This window comes from Sus scrofa, chromosome 1 (assembly GCF_054392235.1).
Source record: "Sus scrofa isolate SSC_HxYL_T2T_F1_AM1 chromosome 1, Sscrofa_HxYL_maternal_Yorkshire_Landrace_v2.0, whole genome shotgun sequence".
In the NCBI taxonomy this organism is placed as follows: domain Eukaryota; kingdom Metazoa; phylum Chordata; class Mammalia; order Artiodactyla; family Suidae; genus Sus; species Sus scrofa.
In genome coordinates, this window is record NC_139383.1 from 74,645,765 (window position 1) to 74,672,001 (window position 26,237).

Sequence of the window (26,237 nt, forward strand, 5' to 3'; positions counted from 1 at the left end):
CAAGGAGAAGGCAAAGGAAGAAAGCTAAAAATAGTTTCATTCTATATGGGAAGTTACCGAACATGAAACCAAGTAAGATATGAATAGTGAGAGCTGAGAAATACAGGACATGGAATGTGTGGAAACTCTTTTCAAGGGTGAAAAATGTAGTAGGAAAAGGGCTGTACTCTAAGTTATAAGTGGAGGTTGAGAGAGCCTGTTTAACTTTTGGTATATCCTCATTGTATGTGGAAGGCAGACTGCTAACACAGGGCTTTATGTACTAGACATTTTGTAAGTTGGGGGTGGCTGTAAATAGGATGATCATTCAAACTGTTTAACAACAGGTACAGCATTGACAGACCAATCGGAAGAGGGTTGCACTGTGAACAATCAGTCGTGCCATACTGGTATGTGCTGGTGAGTGCCAACCTTGCCTATAAATAAAAGTATGTGTGTGTGTGTGTGTGTGTGTGTGTGGGGGTGTGTCCACACCCACAGGGTATGAGGGTTTGAAGAAGCCTTGGAAACATTTGTCCTACTACCTTGCTGTGCAGTGGATGTAACTGAGGCTCATGCCTAAGATCATCCTGCCTAAGATTATCGCCCAGCTAGTGGCAGAGCCAGGTCTAGAACTCAGATTTCCTGCTTTTTACTGAGAGGTCTTTCGTCCAAACCATGTTGCACAGGGTGCATTTGTGTGTTTTAACATTATATATTCATTGCATTTACGTATTATGATTTTATTGTCTTTGGGTAGAAGTAATTATATTCTCAATTGCTTTTATCAATCTGGAGCTCTTTATCTTTCTTTTACAAAAGAATAATTTACCTTACTTATTAATCTGATTTATTAATCAACCTTTAGTTTTGAGCAACGATAAGTTAAATATAGTGATATCCAAATCTTGTTTTAGCTAACAGCTTATATTTACTCTTCAGATCTTTTATCAGAGAGTAAGAATGAGCTGAAAGATTGACTGAATTCATCTTCTTTCTCTTCCTCTTTTCATCTTCAGATAAAAGTGCTAATGAACAGTGAAATGACAAAAAGTCGAACAAATGCAATGAAGAAAGAGCAGAACCGGAGTTTAGAATATTTATAAATGTTACCTTGGATACTAAAAGTCTTAATAATGAACTCTCTGAAAATAGAATTATTGAGACTTAGTTTTTCTTATTATTCTAGAAATTATGATTATAGTCTAAACAAATCATATGCATTATGGACTTTGTGTATTTGTGGTATGGTTATATATTTGAGATAAGTTATTGTCTACCTCTGATTATTTGCATAGAAGAAGGGAAGTCTTGTGGGTAAATTTACTAGAATTGAAAAAATAGAGTTTTCAAAGCTGCATGTATAGTGGCAACTTCCTATTCGGGTAGAAATGTATCACACAGTTCCTTTTTGTGGGTGAAAATGAAAGCTTACAGGAGCTGCAGTTATGTGTTTGGTAGCATGGTTTAAAAAAATTCTGAAAAGGTACATACATAAACTTCTTTCCAATCTGTTTTATATATATCATAATATGTTTTTCTTTTTCTTTTTCTATTTTACCTCTGGAATAAGAACTCTGCTTTTCTTGGATAAAATAAACAGCAGGAGAAGAATGGACTATTAATTAAAATTGTTTGTTACAACAGAGCTGGAAATGTATAATGGCTGCGATTTCAGTAAGATGGCTAATCAGCTTTTTCTAAGCACTGCTATTTGGGCACAATGCATGGAGTTCTCTAAGATCTTTTATAAAATTTCATAAGAGGTAAATGAATGCATGCTAGGTTAAAAAATCCAAACGTCGCATAAATGTCTATGTGCTACATATTGAAAGCTCCCCTTTCATCACTCTATCCCCATTTTCTCCCACTCTTCACTGCAGTCCCATTACTACTTCCCTCCTCAGGAGTTAACCACTGATAAAAATTGAATGTGGGGGAGTGACATCAACCTGTGGCTGAATAAGATACCTCCTGTTCATGTTCCCCTGTCCACCACCGACAATTTGGCATCCACCCATGGACAAAAGTGCGTTTGTGAGAGCTATCGGATTCAGCACCATATACCAAGGGATCCAGGAGGCTTGCCCAACCATGCATCAGGTAACACACAGACCTCGGTCCTTGCTGTGGACTCTACAGTGGCCGTGAGCTAGCTTCAGCCATTCTGACCATGGTGTAGGAGCCGTTGGAAGTAGTATCTTAATTGATTACCCAAGGACAAGGGAGAGCCTTTGTGGATGTCTGGATTTTTAGTGGAGAAGTTCCAGCACACTGTGGAGCAAAAAACAAATGCAAAGTTGGAGCGCTGGGGAGGCTAAGAGGAATATTTTGACTTTACCTGCATCATTCTCCCCCAAGACAGCACAGCTTGGGGCCAAGAGAGATCTCCTTGGCCTTTGAGTTCTCCTGTAGGGGAAAGTAAGAGCATGTGAATGATCACCAGGCTTCCTAGCTATGCACATACTGCCAAAGAGGCTCATTTATCTTTTGCCCCATCTAGTGTACTGAATCGTGAGCTGCATGACTAGAGCATGGGAAAAGGCTTGCAGAGCATCAGATAGGACTGTTGGAGAGGGGATCCTATTAACTGCTTCATGGACGCCATCAAGAAGCCCACCTACCAGCTACTATGTACACCTTCCCTACAGATCCCCCCAACTGGCCAACTCACCCCCAGTGCTCTTCACTCCTCACCCCAACACAGACCCACATCAGGGGTGGTGGTGAGAGTGAGCTTTATCAGATGACTTGTACATGTTCAGAAAGGCAGCCTGAATCTGTGGGCCAGAAAGAGACCACAGCTTGAGCTTTATTTCCACCTTTGGGAAAACAAAAGAGAGGCTGTCAGCACTTGGCCAAGTGTGTTGCAGGATCTGGAGAAATCATACAAGCTTAAGTATTCTGTTCCAAGAGCAGCAAGAATCATGAAGCAGGTATATCCATGGAAGGTCTGAGAAAGCCTCAAAATCCCTAGTAGGACTGATGGAAGATATTTCTCTGCTGAAAGCAATTAGTAGACAGTGGAGGTGACTGCTACTTCAAATGTGAAGACAGCAGCACAGAACATCAAGGAATATGAACAGTTAAAGAAATGTGACACCACTAAAGGATCACAATAATCTTCCAATAACTGATCCCAAAGACATGGAGATATGGGATTTATCCCATAAATAATTCAAAATAGCTGTTTGAAGGAAACAAAATGGCTGTAAGAAAACACATGAAGACCATTAAAAAAAAGATCAAGAAAACAATCCACAAAGTGAGGCGTTTAACAAAGAGATAGAAATCATACAAAAGAACCAACCAAATTCTTAAACTGAAGAATACAATGAATGAAATGGAAAAAAAAATGCAGCAGAGAATATCCATTATCAGACCTGATTACCGAGGACAAAGAACCAATGAAATTGAAGACAGAATCCAGTCAGAGGAAAACAAATGAAAAAGAATGAACAAAGACTACATAATCTGTGGAATACCATCAGAAGAAACAATTTGTGAATGATTGGGGTTCCAGAAGGAGAAGAGAGGGAAGAGGGGCAGTAGGTTTATTTAAAGAAATAATGACCAACTATAATGGAAAAAATAAAAATCATTAAAAAAATAAAAGAAATAATGACAGAATTTCCCAAATCTGGGGAGAAATTTGAATATCCAAGTTCACAAGAGGTCATTAAACAAACCTGACTTAAATAATGCCTTCCAAGACACATTATAATAAAACTGTCAAAAATCAAAGACAAAATGAGAATTTTTTTTTAGGGCCCCGCCTAAACATGCGGAAGTTCCCAGGCTAGGGGTCAAACTGGAGCTACAGCTGCTGGCCCATGCCACAGCCACAGCAAAGCAAGATCTGAGCTGCGTCTGCAACCTACACCACAGCTCATGGCAATGCCAGATCCTTAACCCACTGAGCAAGACCAAGGATCGAACCTGCATCCTCATGGATACTAATTGTATTTGTTTCTGCTGTGCCACAACAGGAACTCCTGAAAGTGAGAATCTTAAAAGCAGAAAAAGAAAAGAAACTTAAAACTTATAGGAGAATCTCTATAAGGCTATCAGGGGATTTTTTTCAGCAGAAAACTTACAGGCCAGGAGAGAATGGGATATATTTTACTTCAAAGTGCTGAAATTAAAAAAAAAAAAAACCTGCAAATCAAGATTTTCTATTCAGCAAAGTTGTCCTTTTGAAATAAAGTGTAGATAATAACTTTCCTAGACAAAAAGAAGCTGAGAAAGTTTATCACCACTAGACCTGCCTGACAAGAAATGCTGAAAGGAGTTCTTCAAACTGAAATGAAAGGATAGTAATTAGTAACATGAAAACATGTGAAAATATACAACACAGTATTAAAGGTAAGTATATAATCAAATTCAGATTATCCTAATAGTGTAATATGGCAGGATTTTAGCCACTTAACTTTAGTATAAAGGTTAAAGGACAAAGGTATTAAAAATAACTATAGCAGTAATAACATATTAATGAGCATACAATATGAAAATAGGTAAATTGTGACATCAAAAGCAAATAGTATGGGGTAGTAAAAGGGTAGAGTTTTTGCATGTGATTGAAGCTATGTTGTTATCAGTGTAAAATACACTGTGATGTCTATAATGTATTTTATGTAAGCCTCATGGTAACCCCAAAGCAAAAACCTATAGTAGATTCACAGAAGGTAGAGAAGGGAATCACAGCACATTACTAAGGAAAATTATCTATTCACAAAAGAAGGCAACAAGAGAGGAAGGGGATGAGAGAACTACATAACAGCCATAGAACATTTAATTTGATGGCATTAATAAGTCCTTACCTATCAGTAATTAAATGTAAATGGATTAAATTTTCCAGTCAAAAAGCATAGAGAAGCTGGATAGATTTTTTTTTTTAAAGGCTAAACTATATGCTGCCCACAAGAGACTCACTGGAATTTTAAGAATTCATAGGCTCAAAGTGAAGGGATGAAAAAAGATATTCCATGCAAGTGGAAACCAAAAGAGAGCAGGGATAGCTATACTTATATCAGACAAATTAGGCTTTAAATTAAAAACTGCAGTAAGAGGCGAAGAAGATCATTATGTAATGATAAAGGGATCAATTCATCAAGAAGATATAGCAATCATAAATACGTATGCATCCAACATGGAGCAGCTAGATATATTAAGCAAATACTAGCTGATTTGAAAGAAGAAATAGGTATCAGTACTATGATAGTAGAGTACTTCAAAAACTCAGCAGAGGAACTGAATAGACACTTTTTTCAAAAAAGACATACAGATGGCCAATATGTACAGAAAAGATGATCAGCATCAGTAATCATATCAGGAAAATGCAAATTAAAACCACAGATACCACCTCATACCTATTAAAATGGCTTTTCTCAAAAGGACAAGAGATAAGTGTTGAGGAGAATGTGGAGAAAAGGAAACTCATGCACTATTGATGGGGCTATAAATTGGTGCAGACATTATGGAAAACAGTATAGCAGTTCCTCAAAAAATAAAAGTAGAACTAATATGATCTAGCCATCCAACTTTTGGGTATTTAATCAAAGGAGATGAAATCACCATCTTGAAGATGTATATGCACTCTCATGTTCCTTGCAGCATTAGTCACAGTAGCCAACATGTGAAAACAACATAAGTGTCAATCTAAGTGTCTGTCTGTCTGTCTGTCCATCTATCTATCCATCCATCCATCCATCCATCCCCCCTCCACACACACACATGATGAAATATTTTTCAGCTGAGAGGAGAAAAGAAATCCTGCTGCTTGTGACCAAATAGATGAAACTTGAGGATGCTATGCTAAGTGAAATAAGTCACATCAGGCAAATACTGGATGACATCAGCTACATGTGGAATCTAAAAAAGCTGAACTAATAGATACAGAGCAGGGCCTTAGGAGTGGGGGAAGTGAGGAAATGTTGGTTAAAGGGTACAAAATTTCATTGATGAGATAGCTAATGTGCAGCATGGTGATGATAGTTATGCTATATTATATCCTTTAAAGTTGTTAAGAGAGTAGATCTTAAATATACTCAACACAGAAAAAAAGAAATGGTAACTGTGTAAAGTGATGGAGGTGTTAACCAAGGCTACTGTGGTAATTATTTTGTAGTATACTTAGTGTATCAGTTATATAGCTTAAACTTACACAATTTTATATGTCAGTTATCACTCTCTCTCTTTTTTTTTTTTTTTTTTTTTTTTTGCTTTTTAAGGGCTGTACCTGAGGCATTTGGAAGTTCCCAGGCTAGGGGTCAAATTGGAGCTGCAGTTGCCAGCTACACCACAGCAACACCAGATCCAGGCTGCATCTGTGACCTATATCGTAGCTCATGGCAATTCTGGATTCCTAACCCACTGAGCGAGGACAGGGACCACACAGCCATCCTCATGGGTACTAGTCGGGTTTGTAACGCGTTGAGCCACAAGGGATCTCCCTATCAGTTATATCTTCATTAAGCTGGAAAAAGTTAATGTGTATTTTTTCAAGCATTTATATGCATATATCTCTCTATATACCTAAACATAGAGTTTTGTTCTAAATCAGTGGGGTAATAGTTACATATTAATCTGATTTGTGCTTTAATCCCTTGGTGATATCCTAGAGATCTTTTGATCTCAAATATGACTCTATCTTATTCTTTTAAATGAGTCATTTGTACTTCACATTATGGCTACACTATTATTTTAAAACTAATCAATTTTTGTATACTTAGGTTTATTCTAGTTTTTTACTTTTCAAATAATGCTTAAAAAAAAACCTGTTTACAAATGTATTTTTAGTCATGAGTCAATGTCTCTATAGGTTAGATTCCTAGAAATGGAATTTCCAGATCAAAGGTTCTGTACAATTAAAGCTTTGTTAGGCTTTATCAAATTACTCTTGTGTATTAGCTACACTGAAAATTAAGTAGTGAAATTGAAGTTACAAATGGTAAGGTGATTTTTTTTTTTTTTTTAAGAAACCACATAAACTCTTGTAGGATACAATAGGGTATAAATAAACAAGTAAATGATAAGAAGTGTGGAGTGGAGGTATGCTGCCCTGGGAATTTTATTGGAAGTTGCTTATATATATTGAGTTAGCAACAGGTTATTGCAAAATCATAATTATCAACATGCTTAAGGATGGTAGAATTTTTGAACTTTTGTTGTGTGTCTTATTCTGAACGTGAAAGTATGTGTAGTGGTGAAGAAGAGCACATGGTCTGCAGACTTGAATTCAGGTCTTTTGCTCCAAAGATAAATAGCTCCAGGCAAGGAGAGATCAGAATCCTTGATCTTTTTAAACCTCAAGTACTGCCTTGGTAAATTTAGGCCAAAAATTCTGTCTTTATAGGTTTCTGTAAAATTAACTACCAAGAAATGGTAGCTGTTGTTGTTTTTCTTCTTCTGTGACAGTTTATAAAGATAACCATGGTTAAATACATATCTTCTGGATTAAATGGCAGCGGGGCTTCCTCTGTATAACACATAGAAAACATGTAAACTCTGCTGCCATGGCTCAAAAGTTACTACTTTTATGATGAACAGAAACAGTCTCTTATAAACATTTAGGATTCTTTGGTTTGTTTTCCATTTCTACACCAAAGCAATTTGTTTTTTTTTGTTTTTTGTTTTGTCTTTTTGCTATTTCTTGGGCCGCTTCCGTGGCTTATGCAGGTTCCCAGGCTAGGGGTCCAATCGGAGCTGTAGCCGCCGGCCTATGCCAGAGCCACAGCAACGCAGGATCCGAGCCGCGTCTGCAACTTACACCACAGCTCACGGCAATGCCAGATCGTTAACCAGATCGTTAGGCTGGGCAGGGACCGAACCGCAACCTCATGGTTCCTAGTCGGATTCGTTAACCACTGCGCCACGACGGGAACTTCTACACCACAGCAATTTGATAGTATAAGGACATGACTTCATCAATTCTGATTTGCTCACCATCTTGTCACATAGCTATTTGGGATACATACGGATCTCTTGGATCCTCCAAATTAATTAAGTCTTAATCAGGAAACTGATATGCTAACGGCACCCAAGGGCACCCAAGGTCTTAACCAAGTTGACAAAGTCAGTACAGATTTCCTATTCCTGATAGTTTAAAGATCATAAATACCATACTGTACTGTTGTCCAAATATTTTCTGGAAATCAGTATGTCTAAGGGAAACATATGGAAGAAAAATAAGTCATTGACATTCTGAACAAAACCTCTGGTTACATCGCTGCATTTGCCACAGTCAGATGGTTCATCTTTCCTTTTAGAGGTGGTGAGAGTGGTGGTGTGACTGAAGGACCATGCTTCCATTTCAGAGTTCCAGATACTGACAGAGACTGCTGTGCTGGCCTTCAGCACTAGGCTTGCTAGATTTGATCAGGTGTGCCACCAGATGTTGGTGCTTTGCTGCTTTTTTTTTTTTTTTTTTTTAATTTTTGTAATTTAGTTGCTTTGAAAATATTTTTAGTGACATATTCAGAAGCTCAGTATTTCAAAGAAGTATTGGGATATTCCAAATTATAGTGGTATTCAAAAAAGATGAACATGTAACCTTCTTTACAATAGGAGATGTGAGTTGAAAAGCTAACTCTATAGTTTATAGTCACCTTGTTTGAAATGTTGCAATCTTTTGCTGGACTGATCTGTAGTATCTCATCACCCAGGTCTTCCTCTATCCTTTCTGTATATTCCCATCGTTTGTTTTGTTTTGTTTTTTCCCCTAGGCAAATTTGTTCCAAATCCTTTTCATCTAATCAGACAATCCCAGCTTTAGAACATTTCTCCAGCCCGCATTCAGTTTTATCAATACTTTGGTTTTTTGTGATTCAGTTTTTTCCCTTTGTTCATTCAAATAGTGCTGACAAGTCATATGCTTTTATGTCCTTTACCCACTGCAGAGTAGTGCTGATTTCCTTTTTACCTCATTTTATCCAGACATTTACAAGAAGAAAGTCAATGCTACCAGTCTCTGGCTCTGCAATTCTAGGATCATAAATACCAACCCTGGGTCATCCTGTGGCTTTAGTTACCACCTCAAGTGGACATTGTGGTTATTTCTCCCAAATCTGTTTCATCTTTCTGCTATTGTGTAGTAGCCATTTGATTTGGTAGGGCCTAATTAGGCTAAGCCAGTGATTCTCAACCTTGGCTGCTCTTTAGAATCACCTAAGGAGCTTAAAACAAAAGAGACACATTCAGCCAACCAAATCTTCCTCCACAATGATTTCTGGGAATGGAGCCTCGGCATGGCACTTTCTAAATAATTCCCAGCTAAAACTCATGTGTAGCCAGTGTTGAGAACCATTGGTCTACCCACCAGGGCATCTTCCCTGCCACTTGCATCGATTTAAGAAACTCAAACTTAAGCCATTTAGCTTGTGCCATTCCCCAAGCTACATGAACTGTTGTGGTGGTTATAACCAGCCTAATCAACACAGCCCAGAACTTTTTTTTTATGGATATGAAAATACTCTGTGTTTCATCTCTTTATTGTGATGAAATCCTGCTTTGGGATGAAACTGTTACTTGGAGGAAGACAGAGCTCCTTGGCTGAATTTCCTGTCTTAGCTGACTTCTAATTCTCTCTCTTGGACCATACTTTAGTTAGCTTCCTCTGAGCTGTCTTTTTTTTTTTTCCCCAGTCTTTTCAGGGTAGCACTGCAGCACATGGAATTTCCCAGGCTAGGGGTAGACTCAAAGCTGTAGTCACTGGCCTACACCACAGCCACAGCAATGCCAGATCTGAGCTGCATCTGTGACCTACACCGCAGCTCACAGCAAGGCCGGATCCTTAACCCACTGAACAAGGCCAGGGATTGAGCCTGCATCCTCATGGATACTAGTCAGGTTCATTTCCACTGAGCCACAACAGGAACTCCTGAGCTGTCTTTTTAAACTAGGCCTCAACTTTGGCCTACCATGTCCATGTCTATCCATCCTGAGTCCAGTTTTAGTGAGAATCCTGCTAAGTCCATTCCCATAAAACCTCCTTAGGAAAAGGACTGTACTGTTGGCTTCTTTCTGTAGTTCTTAACATCCTGATTTGCACCTAAGCTTTGCAGCATAGATGAGTTGCTAATAATCCATTCAGTTGATCAGTATTTACTGAGCATTTACTGTCTACTAGATGCTGTGCTGGGTGTGGGAGACACAATGATGAACAACACAGATATGATCCTTGTCTCATAGAACTTACATGCTTGAAACCCAAATCTGTTTCTATTATCTCAATTATTATAGGAGGACTTCCAGCTTTTTATGTGCGGTGTAATATAGTTGGGCAGAATCTCTAAAAAACTGGCCCGTATCATTTTTTGTATGGGGTTAGATTGTACATAGGTAAACAAATCTGTTTGTCGCAACATAGCTGCTTCTCCAAATGATCTTCAAGACCAGAGCTCTTACTCAGCATCTGAGCAGCAGGCAGAAGAGGTAGGACTTTCTCAGCAGGCTGACAGAGTACTGCAAGAATTTGCCAATAAGCCCCTGTGAGTTGTGCATTGCTCTGTATATCCAAGCAAGAGCCTTGGTTGCTTGAACATATCCTGGGGTGGCAATCTGGCAAAGTAATTTAGAATGTGAACACTGGAGCTAAAATGTTTGGGTTTAAATCATGGTTCTACCACTCTTGTACTTTTGAACTCTGAGCAAGTTATATAACTTCCCTGCGTTTTGTTTCCTATCCATCTGTAAAACGAGAATAATGATAATAATAGTAATAATGCCTACCCGTTAGAGTGGTTAAGAGGAATATAAAGAAATTAGAATGGCTCCTGGCACAAAGTTAGCCCTCATCTCCGTGTTTGCTATTTGATGATGTTGATAATGTAGACCTACTTCTTTACATCTTAAATTCTCTTCCTGGGTTTATGGCAATCTTATTTATTTTTATTTTTCGCTTTTTAGGGCCACACCTGCAGCACATGGAGGTTCCCAGCCTGGGGGTCACATTGGGGCTGTAGCTGCTGAACTGAACTATAGCCACAGCAATGCAGGATCCTTAACCCACTGAACAAGGCCAGAGGTCAAACCTACATCCTCATGGATGCTAGTCAGATTCATTAATGGCTGAGCCACAATGGGAACTCCAGTCTTATTATTGAGATTGTTTAAATATGAGCAGAATTTTCGTGTGTGTTTTGCAGAGGGAGAATAATCATCAGAGATTAGTTTGCACTTTACTTTTTCCACTTGTGGGGGAGGGGAAAGCGTCGTCATCATCACTGTACTCCTGTCCTGCTTTGCAGGGCCTGTGAGCATGCAGTGCTGTGCAGTGAGTGAGGCATGCAATCCCTGCTCTTCTCAAGTTTTCTTTCCAAGCCAGACAGCATTAGTTTATAGGATCAGGTAAAGGTCATAAAAACTGTGAGTTGTCCAGACACTTAAACTTAGAAAATGTCCTATATGGTTGAAGTTTACTGTAATACAACCCTTCAAAGTATAGAATTTAATATAATTTAATAAATTCTAGAATTTAATAGGGTGCATATATTTCATACACAGTTTTGGGCTAAATACCTAAGGAAATCATAATAGAATTATATAGTATGGGCCTGTAGAAGAGGAATTAGCATATATATGTGTGTATATATATGTGTGTGTGTGTGTATATATATATATACATATATATATATATATGTATATATACACATATATATATATATGTACTGGGCAGAGATAATTACTTTGGGACAGGGACAGAGGAGCTGGGGAGCAAAAATGAATCCTATAAATTGTATAAGATGTAAGAAAAGGATCCTGTGGCTACTGTTTAATAAAGCAGTGTGACATAGTGGGAAGACCATGGATTTGGGGTCAGGGATGACCTGGACAGATCATGGCTCAGCTACCTACAAACTAAGTGGGCTCTCTGGAGCTCTGTGAATTCTGAGGAGAACTACTTTTCCTTCCAACTGTAGCTGCAGAAAAAGGTAAGATTTGTGGCTCAGCTTATAAGCAAGTACCTACAGGTGTGCTTTTTAACTTCAGCCCTACTTTTTAAAAAAAAAATCTCAAATTATTCTTTCCTTTTTCACTTTTTTTTTTTTAAAGTCTTCCTGTATGCTTATTAATGGAACAAGAGTGTTAGTGATTGCAATTGGTTCACCAGGCTACCATAACAAAATACCATAGCCTGGGTGGCTTAAACAGCAGGGATGTATTTTTCTCACAATTCTGGAGGCTAGAAGTCCAAGATCAAAGTGTTGGCAGGGTTAATTTCCTCTCTCCTTGACTTGCAGATGGCTGTCTTCTCCCCCTCTTTCTTCACACGGTCCCTCCTCTGTGCACATGCATATCTTTGTCTTAATTTCCTCCTCATATAAGGACACCAGTTGAATTGGATTAGGCCTAACATAAACACCTCATTTTAATGTAATTATCTTTCAAAGCCTTTATCTCCAAATACAGTCACCTTCTGGGGTCCTAGGGTTAGGACTTGGGTGTATGAATTTGTGGGGAGGCAATTCAGCCCATGGCAGTGATTAAAAAAATAACAACCTCCCCCTCATATGTTTCATTAACTATAAAATGAGTGTATAAAAATAATTAGATTGTTCTGTGTGTGATTCTTGTGAGGATTATAATGAGATAAATTCAAGTCAGTTGCTTAGCACAGTTGAGTCTTTGTAATGGCGACTTGGCAATTGTTAAATATCTTCCTTTCCTGCTTTTTTGGCAGGGGAGAGAAACTCGGAAACTGCTTGATTAAAAGAAAGGATACAGACCTTACCTACTAAAGCGATAGGGTCTGGGTGTTTTAAGTGTGAGAAAAGACTGGGGTAGCCGCTTCTTCCCGAAGGAGTGAGATAATGGAGGGAAAAAAAGCTTTCATTTACTTTGGAGCATGAGTGATGAAAGCAAAGGAGACGAGGTGGCTTGAGTAGATTCTAAGGCTGGGATATACTCCAAAACTCAAAAAGCCCAAAGAAGAATTTAGCCCTGATGTGAGAGAACATGTCAGCAATAATATTGAGAATTTTATACTGAAAGGGGTCATGATTTAATTCCTTTATTTAATGGAGGAGAAAACTGACGTCCAGAGAGGTTAAGTAACAGGCTAAAATCACATAGCTAGGCAATTGGTGGAAGATTGGACAACTCTGAAAAATTATGACCATGATTGAGAAAAGAATATGATATGAGGAAAATATCTAAATTCTACCAGACTATCATAGCTAAAGCTATATCTTATTCATAATTATATCTCCAGTAATCAAGGACATACCCAGCATATAGTATTCAATGATGATTGTTACATTGATTCAAAATAAATATTGAAATTTGCAGGGAACTTGTTAAACCAGGGGTATACATTTTTGTGAATAAAACAATGTAGTGTATTTATGAAACATACAGACATCCTCAGTATCATCCTGAAAATCAGTAGATCAAAAAATTACATTAATAAGTGAATTCCGGAGTTCCTGTTGTGGCTCAGGGGTTAACAAATCCGACGAGGAACCATGAGGTTGCAGGTTTGGTCCCTGCCCTTGCTCAGTGGGTTAAGGATCCGGCGTTGCCGTGAGCTGTGGTGTAGGTTGCAGGCGAGGCTCGGATCCCGCGTTGCTGTGGCTGTGGTGTAGGCCGGCAGCTATGGCTCCAATTCGGCCCCAGCCTGGGAACCTCCATATGCCACAGGAGCGGCCCAAGAAATGGCAAAAAAGAAAAAAAAAAAAAAAAAGTGAATTCCTGGAGTTCCTGTCATGGCTCAGTGGGTTAATGAGTCCAACTAGGAACCATGACGTTTGTGGGTTCGATCCCTGGCCTCACTCAGTGGGTTAAGAATCCGGCATTGCTGAGAGCTATGGTGTAGGTTGCAGATACAGCTTGGATCTGGCATTGCTGTGGCTGTGGCGCAGGCCGGCAGCTGTAGCTCTGATTAGACCCCTAGCCTCGGAACCTCCATACACCACAGGTCCGGCCCTAAAAAGCCAAAAAAAAAAAAAAAAAAAAAAAAAAGTGAATTCCTAAGACTGCTGGAAATAAAGGTACTATTCAAACATCTGCTGTATACATACTTAGGAATGCATGTACACTACTGGTGGGAGTGTAGGTTGTACAGTCACCTCAGAAAACTGGCAATATTCACTAAAGCTGTGTATGCTCTTACTCTGTCATCAAGCAGTTACTTGTCTAGGTAGCATACATCCAACAAGAGCATTTGCATGTATTTACCAAAAATAATGGGCTGGAAGTTTGTGGCTGCTTTGTTTCAAAGAGCTAATAACTGGACACAACTTAGATATCCATCAACAGTAGAATGAATCAATAAATTGTGGCATATTCATCTTGTGGATAGGATACAACAATCAATAAACTACAACTATAGAAAACATGGATGGATGAATCTTGTAAACCATAAAAGAGCCCAGTCACAAAAGAACACATACTATATATTTCCACTTATATAAAGCTCCATAAACAGGCAAAATTCTATAATTATAGAATATCAGGATACTGGTTATCTTTGGAAAGGTAAAAGAGAATAGAAAGGGGCTTCAGAGGTGCTAAGAATGTTTGTTTCTTGATTGAGCTAGACACATATACTTTTCTATATTTCTTATACTGAAGTTTAGAAAGGCTTAAAAGCACATAGCTGTTTATGTACTGAATTTTTTATGTATCATTGTTTAAACTTAGAAATAGTAGCACATGATTATTTTATTTGTTTATTTTATTATTATCATTATTTTTGTCTTTTTGTCTTTTCTAGGGCTGCACCACGGCATATGGAGATTCCCAGGCTAGGGGTCTAATCGGAGCTGTAGCTGCCAGCCTACGCCAGAGCCACAGCAATGCAGGATCCGAGCCGCGTCTGCGACCTACACCACAGTTCACGGCAACGCCAGATCGCTAGGCCAGGGATCGAACCTGCAACCTCGTGGTTCCTAGTTGGATTCGTTAACCGCTGAGCCACGATAGGAACTCTAGCACATGATTATTTTAAATGAGACTAAAATATGCATATTTGAATGTGTAGCTGCATGAACAAATAAAAATTTAAAAGTCATCCCCTCCCAGTCTACCACCCTTTTTTTGGTTCAGTATCTTTTTTTTTTTTTTTTGTCTTTTGTCTTTTTTTGTTGTTGTTGCTATTTCTTGGGCCGCTCCCGTGGCATATGGAGGTTCCCAGGCTAGGGGTTGAATCAGAGCTGCAGCCACTGGCCTACACCAGAGCCACAGCAACTCGGGATCCGAGCCGTGTCTGCGACCTACACCACAGTTCACGGCAGCGCCAGATCGCTAGGCCAGGGATCGAACCCGCAACCTCATGGTTCCTAGTCGGATTCGTTAACCACTGCGCCAAGACGGGAACTCCTGGTTCAGTATCTTTTTTGTACTCTTTGTCATTTACTTACGGAATTGTATTCTTAGCAAACAAAATAGTACGGTGTGCAGTATAGTTTTTCAGTATTTAAATATAATAGTTAATTCTCTCATAGAATATATATATTTTTGGCCACACTTGTGGCAAGTGCAAGTTCCCCGACCAAGGATCGAATCTGTGCCACAGCAGCGACCTGAGCTGCTGCAGTGACAACACTGGATCCTTAACCCCCTGAGCCACAAGAGAACTCTCTTATAGAACTTTTTTTTTTTTTTTTTTTTTTTTTGGTCTTTTTGCTATTTCTTGGGCCGCTCCCGCAGCATATGGAGGTTCCCAGGCTAGGGTTCCAATCAGAGCTGTAGCCACCGGCCTACGCCAGAGCCACAGCAACGAGGGATCTGAGCCGCGTCTGCAACCTACACCACAGCTCACGGCAGCGCCGGATCCTTAACCCACTGAGGAAGGGCAGGGACCGAACCTGCAACCTCATGGTTGTTAGTCGGATTTGTTAACCACTGCGCCACGACGGGAACTCCTCTTATAGAACTTTTAAGGTACCAAAATGAGTTAAGCTTAGAACTTAATGGTCTCAATTTATCTATCTAGTTTTCTTCTGTCTTCATCTCTATCTGTAAAGAAAAGCTTGAAGGGTATAAATTATAAGCAAACATTTTTCTGTGAAGGGGATAGACTTTCATTTCTGCTTTTATATGTTTAATGTTCAAATTTTTTACAATAAGCATGGATCATTTTTAGTTTAAAAATGTATATTTTTAAAGAATTAAGCCAAAAGATAGAGCTCCTATTAAAATAGTTTATACCCTGTAACTAGAAAAAGTCTCAATCTGTTTTCCTTTTATGCTTTCTTATTAAAAATATATAAAACCTATCAGTTGAATACTGTCAAGAGAAATACCAATAATTGTGATCTTTAAATTCCTCTTTAATGTAATCACTTAGATAAGACATAAAACTTTGGTTTATGTGGTTTTCTTTTTCTCTTTTTCCAAGTGTTCTAGAGTAAGCAATATTAACTTTTATCATAAAAGAGGATCTAAGGGAGGCAAATCTTTATTATTTCAATCTTTGCTTACAAGGCTAATATGTTGTACTTTTAAAGGACTTTTCTCCACAATATTTATTGTTCTTTTGTTTCAACTGGGAAGGGAAAAGCCAGAGTGGAAGTTATAAAATGTTATTTTGTGAAAAGCTGTTTTTTTTTTTTTAATTCCAAATTGCTAAAAATACACACAATAGATCTTGAGGAAAATGCAAACTGCTGGACTACTGTACTTTTAGTGGTGTATTTTTCTTTCCAAAGTCAAAAGGCTTTAACTCAAGAGTGTGCTTCCCAAGGGTGTGTTAACCTCCCTCCTTTTCTTCCTCAAATTTCCTAATTGTGCTTTTAGCTTGTGTAATTGTATTTTCCCTTTGTATACATAAATATACAAACTATTTTAAAATAAATTTACTTTAATGGCTGATGCGTTTTACATATTTGAATTGGTTGGTGATAAGAGGTAGCAGGTCTCGTAAATATCCCTGGAAATTAGAAAATTGCTTAGAGATCATGCCCTTTTGACTAGATTCATTCTCAACTTGGAAAAAGCTTAGTTTTCACCCACCTCCATCCTTCTGCAAAGTGCTCTGAAGAATCTAGCTTAAATGAGTAAAATCAGAAATTTCGAGGTTTATTTTTCTTTAAAAATATAAACTGAGTGTTAGTATTTTTCCGACAATTAAGAGCTAACATCTAAGGGCTTTGGTTACCGTTCTTATGCTGCTGATTAGGTATTCCTTGGTGGTGATTAGTGAATGTACAAATGCAATCATTTGGTAGGGCTTAATCACTCATATGAGAGAGAAGTTAGTTACCCAGAAGGAGGAATTGAAGCTTATATGACTTTCATTAGCCTTATTTTTTAATAGCAAAAAAAGAACATTTTTTGACTAAATTAGGAATATTGAGTAATACAAGATAAATTATAGTTTTAAAGAAATGGAGAACCTGAGGAGATACACTTATATGAATATCTGTTGCTCCACTATGTAGTATATTGTCTGTAGTATAGGTAGCTTTTGAATAATTGGCTCTTACAAACCAGAACAGATTTTCCTCAGAGAGAGAGTAAGAAGTGTTACCTAAGCAAGTACATCTTCTTTCGTTGCGTTGGGGGGCTGAGCCCCACCGTTATAGCAGGGGCTGGGGGAGAAAGTATCTCTTTGCTCAGGTTTACCACATTACTTAAAGTTGAGAGGAAGTGAGATGTATGGCTATACATTTTTTTTTTTTACAGGTCATCTAAGGGGAGAGTGGAATGCATGTATGTAGACAATGCTGTATTTCTTTCTGGTGAGATGGATTGTAGAGCCCATATCCTGTGTGAGGGCTTGAGCTTCTTGGAATGAGGAGCTAGGACTATGTGGGTGGGGAGGCCACTGGCTGCTTAGATCAAGCATTGTAGGGTGGCATGACTCCGTTAGGTTTGGGGTGGTTCTTCAAGTATGAAGTTCAAAAGCGTAGCTCTGTAGGCTTTCCCAGAGGACCCGCCTCTTCATGGGGATCATTTTATTCTAACCTAATTCACAATTGCCAATATATAAATTAAAATGCTATAGCTTTTCCAGCCTTCACTCCTAGAGGGGCAACTAACCCAGAGTGCCCAGGACTATCCTGGTATAAGCACTGAAAGTGCTACTTTTAGAAAAACCTCTTGGTCTTGGAGAAACCTCTCAGTCTCAGAAGGATAGTCAATCATCTTGTTTTATTTCCCTGAGCCCCTTAGCCGCTTTGCCATGGGAGGAGGGGAAATGCATTCTCACTGCTACTGTGCACAGTCTCTTCTTCCCTGTAGCACAGATGATAAACAGCCCTTGCATAGCAGTACAACCTAGGACGTAATTTCAGGGAGGAAGAATGTTGCTGCATCTCAGGTATGCCCGGATACTGCTCTTATGATAGTCTATTGCTGTGCAACAAATGACTGCAAAATTTAGAGGCTTAAAACAACATTATTTTATTATCCCTTCTGGTTTCTGTGGTTCTGGGATTTGAGAAAAGCTCAGCTGGCAGTTCTGGCCCCCTCATTGTGATAATGGCTACATCTGGAACATCTGAGGACTGGTCAGACACCTCTGTCTTCATGTCATTTCAAGGCCTCTTTGTATCGGCTATTGTAAGTTCTCCTGTGGCATGGTTGCTTCCTGGCAGTTCAGGGTTCCTGAGCAAGTATTCTCCCCAACAAGTAAGAAGCCGCCTCAGGGCCACATCAGATATTATTGCATAGCATCAATTTCACCATAGCCACAGGATTCAAGTGGGAAGCATAGACCTCACTTTTTGATGGTTAGAAGGTCAACATCTTAACATGTCAGCTTGGAGATATTATTGCAGCCATCTTTGGAAAATATATATCTACCACAATTACTTTAGCCCTTAAATGCAGTTTTTCATTAATAAAAGTAGTGAAGTTGTTAAAATATGATTTTTTCTCATGAATTTTCATAATGCAGTTTTTATTTTGAATGAAAACAAACCAAAAAAAAGTCAGCCTGTAAATGTTTCTTGAATTGTTCTGAAAACTCTTAACCTACCACTGTTCTACTAGAATAAGTATATATATAAATATGTACATATGTATGTGTGTGTATGTGTATGTGTGTGTGTATAGCCCCAGAAGCCAGCTGATCAAGAAAGCTGGGAGTAGCAAAAATTGTTTTGCTTCGATAGTAAGAATTTTTTTTTTTTTGTCTTGTCTTTTTGCCATTTCTTGGGCCACTCCCATGGCACATGGAGTTTCCCAGGCTAGGGGTCCAATCACCGGCCTACGCCAGAGCCACAGCAACATGGGATCCGAGCCGCATCTGCAACCCACACCACAGCTCACGGCAACGCTGGATCCTTAACCCACTGAGCAGGGACCGAACCCGCAACCTCGTGGTTCCCAGTCGGATTCGTTAATCACTGTGCCACGACGGGAACTCCTTATAGTAAGAATTTTAGTGTGTGTGTGTTTCCATGTACACATGTGCCCAGGAGAATGGAAAGGAAAGAGTATTTGGGAGGAGACAAGGACAGCAGTGGCACTGGATGACTAAGGCTGAAGGGAGGCATCTACAAGAAGAACTTTGAAGACATGGATGGCTGTAGAGGGAATTAAAGAACAAGGGCTTGGATGTTGTTCAGAAGTGAAGGCAGGTACACATACAGCCTCACTTTTGTATGATCCTTCCACTGAAAATGCTTCTAATGTTCTGATGTAACTTTCTTATTTATTTACTTATTTTGCTTTTTAGGGCCACACCCGTGGCACATGGAGGTTCCCAGGCTAGAGGTTGAATCGGAGCTACAGCTGCTGGCCTATGCCACAACCACAGCAATGTGGGATCTGAGCTGTGTCTGAGACCTGCACCATAGCTCACAGCAATGCCAGATCCTTAATCTACTGAGCAAGGCCGTGGATCAAACCCATAACCTCATGGATTCTAGTCGGATTCATTTCCGCTGCACCACGATGGGAACTCCTGATGCAGCTTTCTTTTTCTTAGGCTATCTCCCATGGTGATGTTATGACCCATGAATTATTCTTCCTGATAGCCTTTAGCTTCTCACTTCACAATAATGGAAATTGGGATTTTAAAAACCTAATGCAAGTATAAGGGGAATTTGCTGACAGTAATGTTTAGCAAAGTTTCAGAAGGCTTGCCGTGAATCTTAATTTTATTAATTAATTTTAATTTTTTTAGTTTTAAAAAATTGATATGTGTTTAATATTGCAACATTTATGTTCTTATATGAGTTCTATTGTTTTGTCCTAAACTCATTATATTACTTTATTGAGGAGAATTTTTTTTTCTCTTTTTTTTATTTTTATTTTTCTTTATATATGTATTTTTTTCTACTGCACAGCAGGGTGACCCAGTTACACATACATGTATACATTCTTTTCAAAAAAATCATACACCACGACCTGGTGAGAATTTTAAAAATTGAAAGATAGGATAGCAGGAAGATAATAATTCTAAGCCGCCTCTTGTTTATAAGGATATTTTGTGTGTTTGGATTGTAGGAATACTGTAATACTGTCCAGCTAGACTCTGGGATAGATTATCGGAAAAGGGAACTTCCTGCTGCAGGAAAACTCTACTACCTGTAAGTGTATTTTTAATTTTCTAAGTTTAATGTCTAATAATTAATCAGGAAAAGATGAGAAAAATAATCAGGGTAATTATTAGAACATGAAAGGCTATTTCTGAAGCCTGTGATTTTTAAAATACAAAATGTTATCATGTTAACTTCTTTTAACTGTGTTTTTTGCCATCCGCATTTGCATGATTTATAATGTGTGATTGGAGGAAACCCTAATTAGTTTTGGGGGAGGAGTGATGACAGATGGTTAGAAAGTAATGAGTATCTTCTTATAAGAAACTCTAGGATTAAGAGAATATCTTTATTGTGCTATAGTAATTAATTATTTGTGGACATCTTCTGACAAATGTGTCCTTTCTGTTCCCTGAAAATTGTTGTTTTATTTTGTCAGACAATCTGTTTGTATTTATCATTGTTGACTGACTTCCATACATAGCTATGTAAAATACACACACAAGCACAGCTCGATATATTTTGTCTTTTAAAAGCTCAGACTCTCCTGAGTAGGAGCAATTTATAATAATAGATATATTTAGCTCATGCAGTTAATGCTGAAAAAAAATGTAGTTTGTTTTAAAATGTCGTTTGTGCGAACCTGAAAAGGAAAATTGCTTTACAAATGCAAACTGTTTAGCATATGCTGCCGGTGTTGGGCACATAGTGGGTTCTCAGTAAATAGGTCTGTCTAAGGGCTAATTGTGATTTAACTTAAAGGCATGTTTCTGCTAATTTAAATTTTGATGACAATGTACTTATGAGAGGTTCAGAAAAGTTCTCCTCTCTGCCACCTTGCAAGCAGAAGTACTTTACTGTTTTTGAAGCAGAAATTAGCTAGAAAAATCACATAATTAAAATTGCATACTTTACAGTGTACCAAGGGGACTATTTCAGTTTATTATTCAGATTCTGATGATTATTATAGGAGGTTCTTCATCTGCCCTTAAGTACTTTGTCTTTAAAGTACTTTATAATTGTGAGAAATTCTTAGAGCACTTTTCTTCTGCTTTAACTTGGACTTTTCCCCCTCAGTTTCTTTTATGTTTGTGCTTTCTGGTCTTTTTATTTTTCTGATATTCCTGAGCTTCCCCCCAAGCTTCGCAACCTGTTTCTTGATATACCAGATGTAGGGCACTTAGAAATTAATTAATTAGTTATTATTCCTTTTATTCTTTTTCTTTCTTTCTTTTTTTTTTTTTTTTTTTTTTTTGGCATGTGGAAGTTCCTGGGCCAGGGATCAAACCCATGTCACAGCAGCGACCCAAGCCACTGCAGTGACAATGCCAGATCCTTAACACATTGTGCCACAAGGGAACTCCTCCTTTTATTCTTTTTCAATGAAGATAATTCTCATTTCCTGTTTTCCTAAAAAATGTATCTTTATGTGGAAGAATTAAGACATTTTCCTGAAGGAAAGTTCCTTAAATAAACATAGTCATCTGGGTCTAAGTCATGAAATGTGTTTCCTGGAACTAGAGAGGACTTGGTGGGGTTTACAGGAGGAGGAAAGGCGCTTTTGCTTTAGCAGAGCCACTTTCTCTCTGACCTACCCGATGTTGCCTCTTACTCTTTCTGATAAAAGTAATATAGTTCCAACACAACGGAATTCAGATTTGTACTTTAAACATGCGCTGGGGGAAATCAGAATCTAACAGCATCCAAGAGACCAGGAAACTAGAATATGTAAAGGATACTATGAAACTCTGGAAGTGCTTTCTTAAAAGTACGTAGATTCTTTACTCCCCAAAGAAAGTAGATTTGTTTAAGAATTTAACATCAAAAGAGCTTCACCGTAGTCTGATAACCAAGAATAGAGAGCCTGGTGGCACACCTTAGGGGGAAGACAGATATGTGTCCCTGAGGAGAATTAGGAATTAAAGTCATCTCAGAAGTGGGAGAATAATGTTAGAAACCATGATGAGTTGCTGGGGATATCATTTATATTGTTTCACATGAGCCCTTGGTAGAACTTCTTTCCTGAAAGAGTGAAAGAAGGGTTCCTTTCCTGAGGTCATGTTAACATTTCTGATTTAATTGAGTTTCATTTTATCTTTTTTTTTTTTTTTTTTTTGGTCTTTTTAGGGCCGCATTTGCGGCATATGGAAGTTTCCAGGCTATGGGTTGAATCAGAGCTGCAGCTGCCAGCCACAGCCACAGCCACAGCAATGTCAGATCCAAGCCACATTTTCAACCTATACCACAGCTCACGGCAACACCATGACCTTAAGCCACTGAGCAAGGCCAGGGACCGAACCCTCAGGGATCCTAGTCCGGTTTGTTACTGCTCAGCCATGACAGGAACTCCCATTTTATGTTGTTCTTATAGAAAATCTTAACAATTGCCCCTCTATGACAGATTTTAATGTGCCTTGATATATATTGCCCTGTTAAAGCATATATTTTTCCTCTTTATTACCCTCTGCTTAAATATCTGGAATTAGTTTCTGAATATGCAAGTTCAGACTACCCCTTTGTCAGTCTCACTGGCATCCCAACTGACTGAAAAGAAAAGCAAAATTCTAGCTCTCTCCAGAGAAACGCAAGCACTATCTCAGAATTTCATATATGCAGAATCCCAAGTATAATCTTTAATAGGTAAAAATAGTTATTAATTCAGTATTTTATTAGTCTAACTTTCCCAAAAGCCAATTTAAAATATCTTACCACAATCCAAATAATATCAAGAATTACCAGAGATTTATGAAGTTGCCATGTGGCTCAGCAAGTTAAGTACCTGGTATTGTCACTGCAGTGGCACTGGTTGCTGCTATGGTGCAGTTTCAATCCCTGGCCCAGGACTTTCTGCCTGCTGTGGGTGTGGCAAAAAAAAAAAAAAGAAGTTGACATGGAACAGCATCTGTAGCTCATAATATTCTTTGAGCTACCATAAGAACTAATTCATTCAAACCATTGTCTGTATATAATCTATTTTTGTTGTAGTTTTATATCATATGAAATTTAGAAATCCTAGAGTAACTTTATAACTAAGTTCCAGATGTTTTTGGCTCATCCAAAGAAAATTGTTTTTTGCTTTTTTTGGGGGCCGCACCCATGACATATGGAGGTTCCCAGTCTAGGGGTCGAATCTGAGCTGTAGCCACCAGCCTACACCACAGCCATAGCAATGCCAGGTCCAAGCCCCATCTTCGACCTACACCACAGCTCACAGCAATGTCAGATCTTTAACCCATTGAGCGAGGCCAGGGATTGAACCTGCATCCTCATGGATGCCAGTCAGATTCTTTCCCACTGAGCCACGACGGGAACTCCAAGAAATTTTTAATCGTATATAAAACAACCCCAAAAGAGAGTTTAATTTTAGCATGTTGCACGTCACAGAGAACTTGAGCCTAAATAGCCAAACTTTTGCATAAAATAACCCATGTTGTCCTGTTTTTCATTCTGTGATAACTGATCTCCCCAGAGGTGAGCACAAAGTCATTTTTTCCCCTGCTGCTTTCTTGGCGAATTTGGCTCAGTAAGATCCCCACAAGTGGACTACGGTCTGCCAAAATCCACACAAGTCGACCAACCCTTGGGCTTCTTGTTTGCACTTCACTTGGACCAGTAATTTATTTTGAACTACCCGGTGTTTGCCAAGAGAGGCCCCATACCATAGCTTCCAGGGAATTTAACCACTTCAGATTAGCTCTCTGCTCTGAGGTTGGTGACATTTGAGATTATCATCTCACATATGCAACAAGAGCATCTCTTCTCCAACAGGAAACACCACTGCTGAGGGGTCCGTGGGATGCTGCCCTAGACCCTTTGCTGTCAATTCTGTGAAGGGTTATTCTTTCCTGGAGAGAGGAGTCAGGTTACCTTGGACTCACCCTCACTCTGTCTCTTTTCCTTTTTCATTCAGGAGCTGAGTAGTACAGGTTCTTTTTACTACCTAACCTGTTGAAGGAAGTTGAGGAGAGGGTTCCATATCCCCATCATCCTCACATAGAAGCCATGGCCTCAATTGAATATTATAAATTGAACTAAAAGGGGTAGTGGGAGGTATTAGGCCTTGGATTTGATTTCACTCTACTTATGAAGTAGTAGGTTTACGTGCATTGTTTCATGGATGATGGCAGAAGGTACAAGAAACCTGGGCCAGAGACAAAGGATTTTATTACTTTGGGCACAGATAGCATATTGAGTCAGCTCCCTCCTTGCTCCCTAGTCCCTTTGGGGAAGGGAAGAGGAGTTTTGCTGAGGGTCCAGATGGATGCCTGCACTGTCAATGCACAGTCAATGTGTTAACAGAAAGGGATTCTGAGTTTGGGAAATGTACCATTTTCTTGGCAGAAGTAAGCAAGCCTGATTTTTGTCTCCAGGGAGTCTTTGCCTTATCCCTCAAGGTTGCTGTAAACACACCTTTAGAAATGGTTAGGGCCTTGCATTCTCAGCAAGATGTGCGGGTGAGTGAGAGACCCAACAGTTAATTACCAGACTTTTAACCTTGAAGAAGCCCAACTTTCTCCCTTTATATTATGTGGTTTCTACCCACCAGAATCATCTACTACTTCAACTAAATTACATCTGAGTACCTTATTCTGTTATTTAACACCTCAGTTAAGTTATCTGAAGACCATATCAGCTCCATGTATATGGGGACTGTGAATCATACTGAAATGATGAAAGATATATGTTACAACTTTTCAGACACAGCCCAAATACTTATCTGTTTTTATCTGGCAAGTATTCGTCCATCTGTTGAACAGTTTTAAGGAGCTTCTTTTCTTCTCTTTCTTTTTTTTTTTTTTTTTTGTCTTTTTAGTGCCGAACCCTTGGCACATGGGAGTTTCCAGGCTGGGGGTTGAATCGGAGCTATAGCTGCCAGCCTACACCACAGCCACAGTAACACAGGATCCGAGCTGCATCTGCGATCTACACCACAGCTCACGTCAACACCGGATCCTTAACCCACTGATCGAGGCCAGGGATCGAACCTGCATCCTCATGGGTACTAGCCAGATTCTTTTGCACTGTGCCACAACGGGAACTCCCTTAAGAAAGTTCTTCTTAATTACTTTTATAAATGGAATTCATGTCTCAAGTACTCTTAATTTTCCACTTAGGAAACAGTTATTCTAAACAGGAAATTATTTCTAAGAATATATCTTTGAACACCATTAAAAAAAGTTGCAGGCTAAAAACACACAGCTTCGAGGTTATAGCTCTGTTTTAGAAGAAAGGCCTATGAAAACAAAGACTGGAACTCACATATGTTAAAACTTACTTCCCCATAATTGAAAACTTTTTGTTTCTTGGCATTCCCGTTGTGGCCCAGTGATTGACAAACCCAACTAGGATCCATGAGGATGCAGGCTTGATCCCTGGCCTTGGTGGGTTAAGGATCCAGTGTTGCCGTGAGCTGTGGTGTAGGTCACAGACACAGCTCGGATCTGGTGTTGCTGTGGCTGTGGGGTAGGCTGGCAGCTATAGTTCCAGTGTGACCCCTAGCCTGGGAACCTCCATATGCTGCAGGTGCAGCCCTAAAAAGACAAAAAAAGTAAAAACAACAGCAAAAACAACAAAAAAACCTTCTTGTTTCTTGCCTGTGATACTCCCTACACATGCTCCCCTGCCCCTAACTAGGAGAACCATTGATGAAAATTTAGAACATTTCTTAGCTCGATTGTCACATCTTCTTATCCCTAAAATTTTGGCAGAGATCTTTCTTCTGCTTGGAGGGTTGCCGCTTTCTGGTTCAGCAGAGTCTCTAGGGCATCTTGGGTCCTTCTCCTCACACCCATCATTACCATTCCAGGTGTTTCTATCCCAGACGTTGGA

General features: G+C 39.0%; 1 protein-coding gene across 12 annotated transcripts in view; it reads left to right on the top strand.

Moving 5' to 3' along the window:
- AFG1L (AFG1 like ATPase) overlaps positions 1-26,237 on the top strand; it is a 223,193-nt gene that overhangs the window by 115,471 nt on the left and 81,485 nt on the right. For 10 of the 12 annotated variants that reach the window (XM_084962524.1, XM_084962529.1, XM_084962492.1 and 7 more), the window contains one exon: positions 20,377-20,459. In XM_084962524.1, the coding sequence (XP_084818650.1) occupies positions 20,377-20,459 (83 nt within the window). Of the gene's footprint in view, positions 1-326; positions 400-998; positions 3,307-20,376; positions 20,460-26,237 lie in introns of those variants that run through there. The other 2 variants (XM_084962545.1, XM_084962547.1) reach the window with 2 other exon arrangements.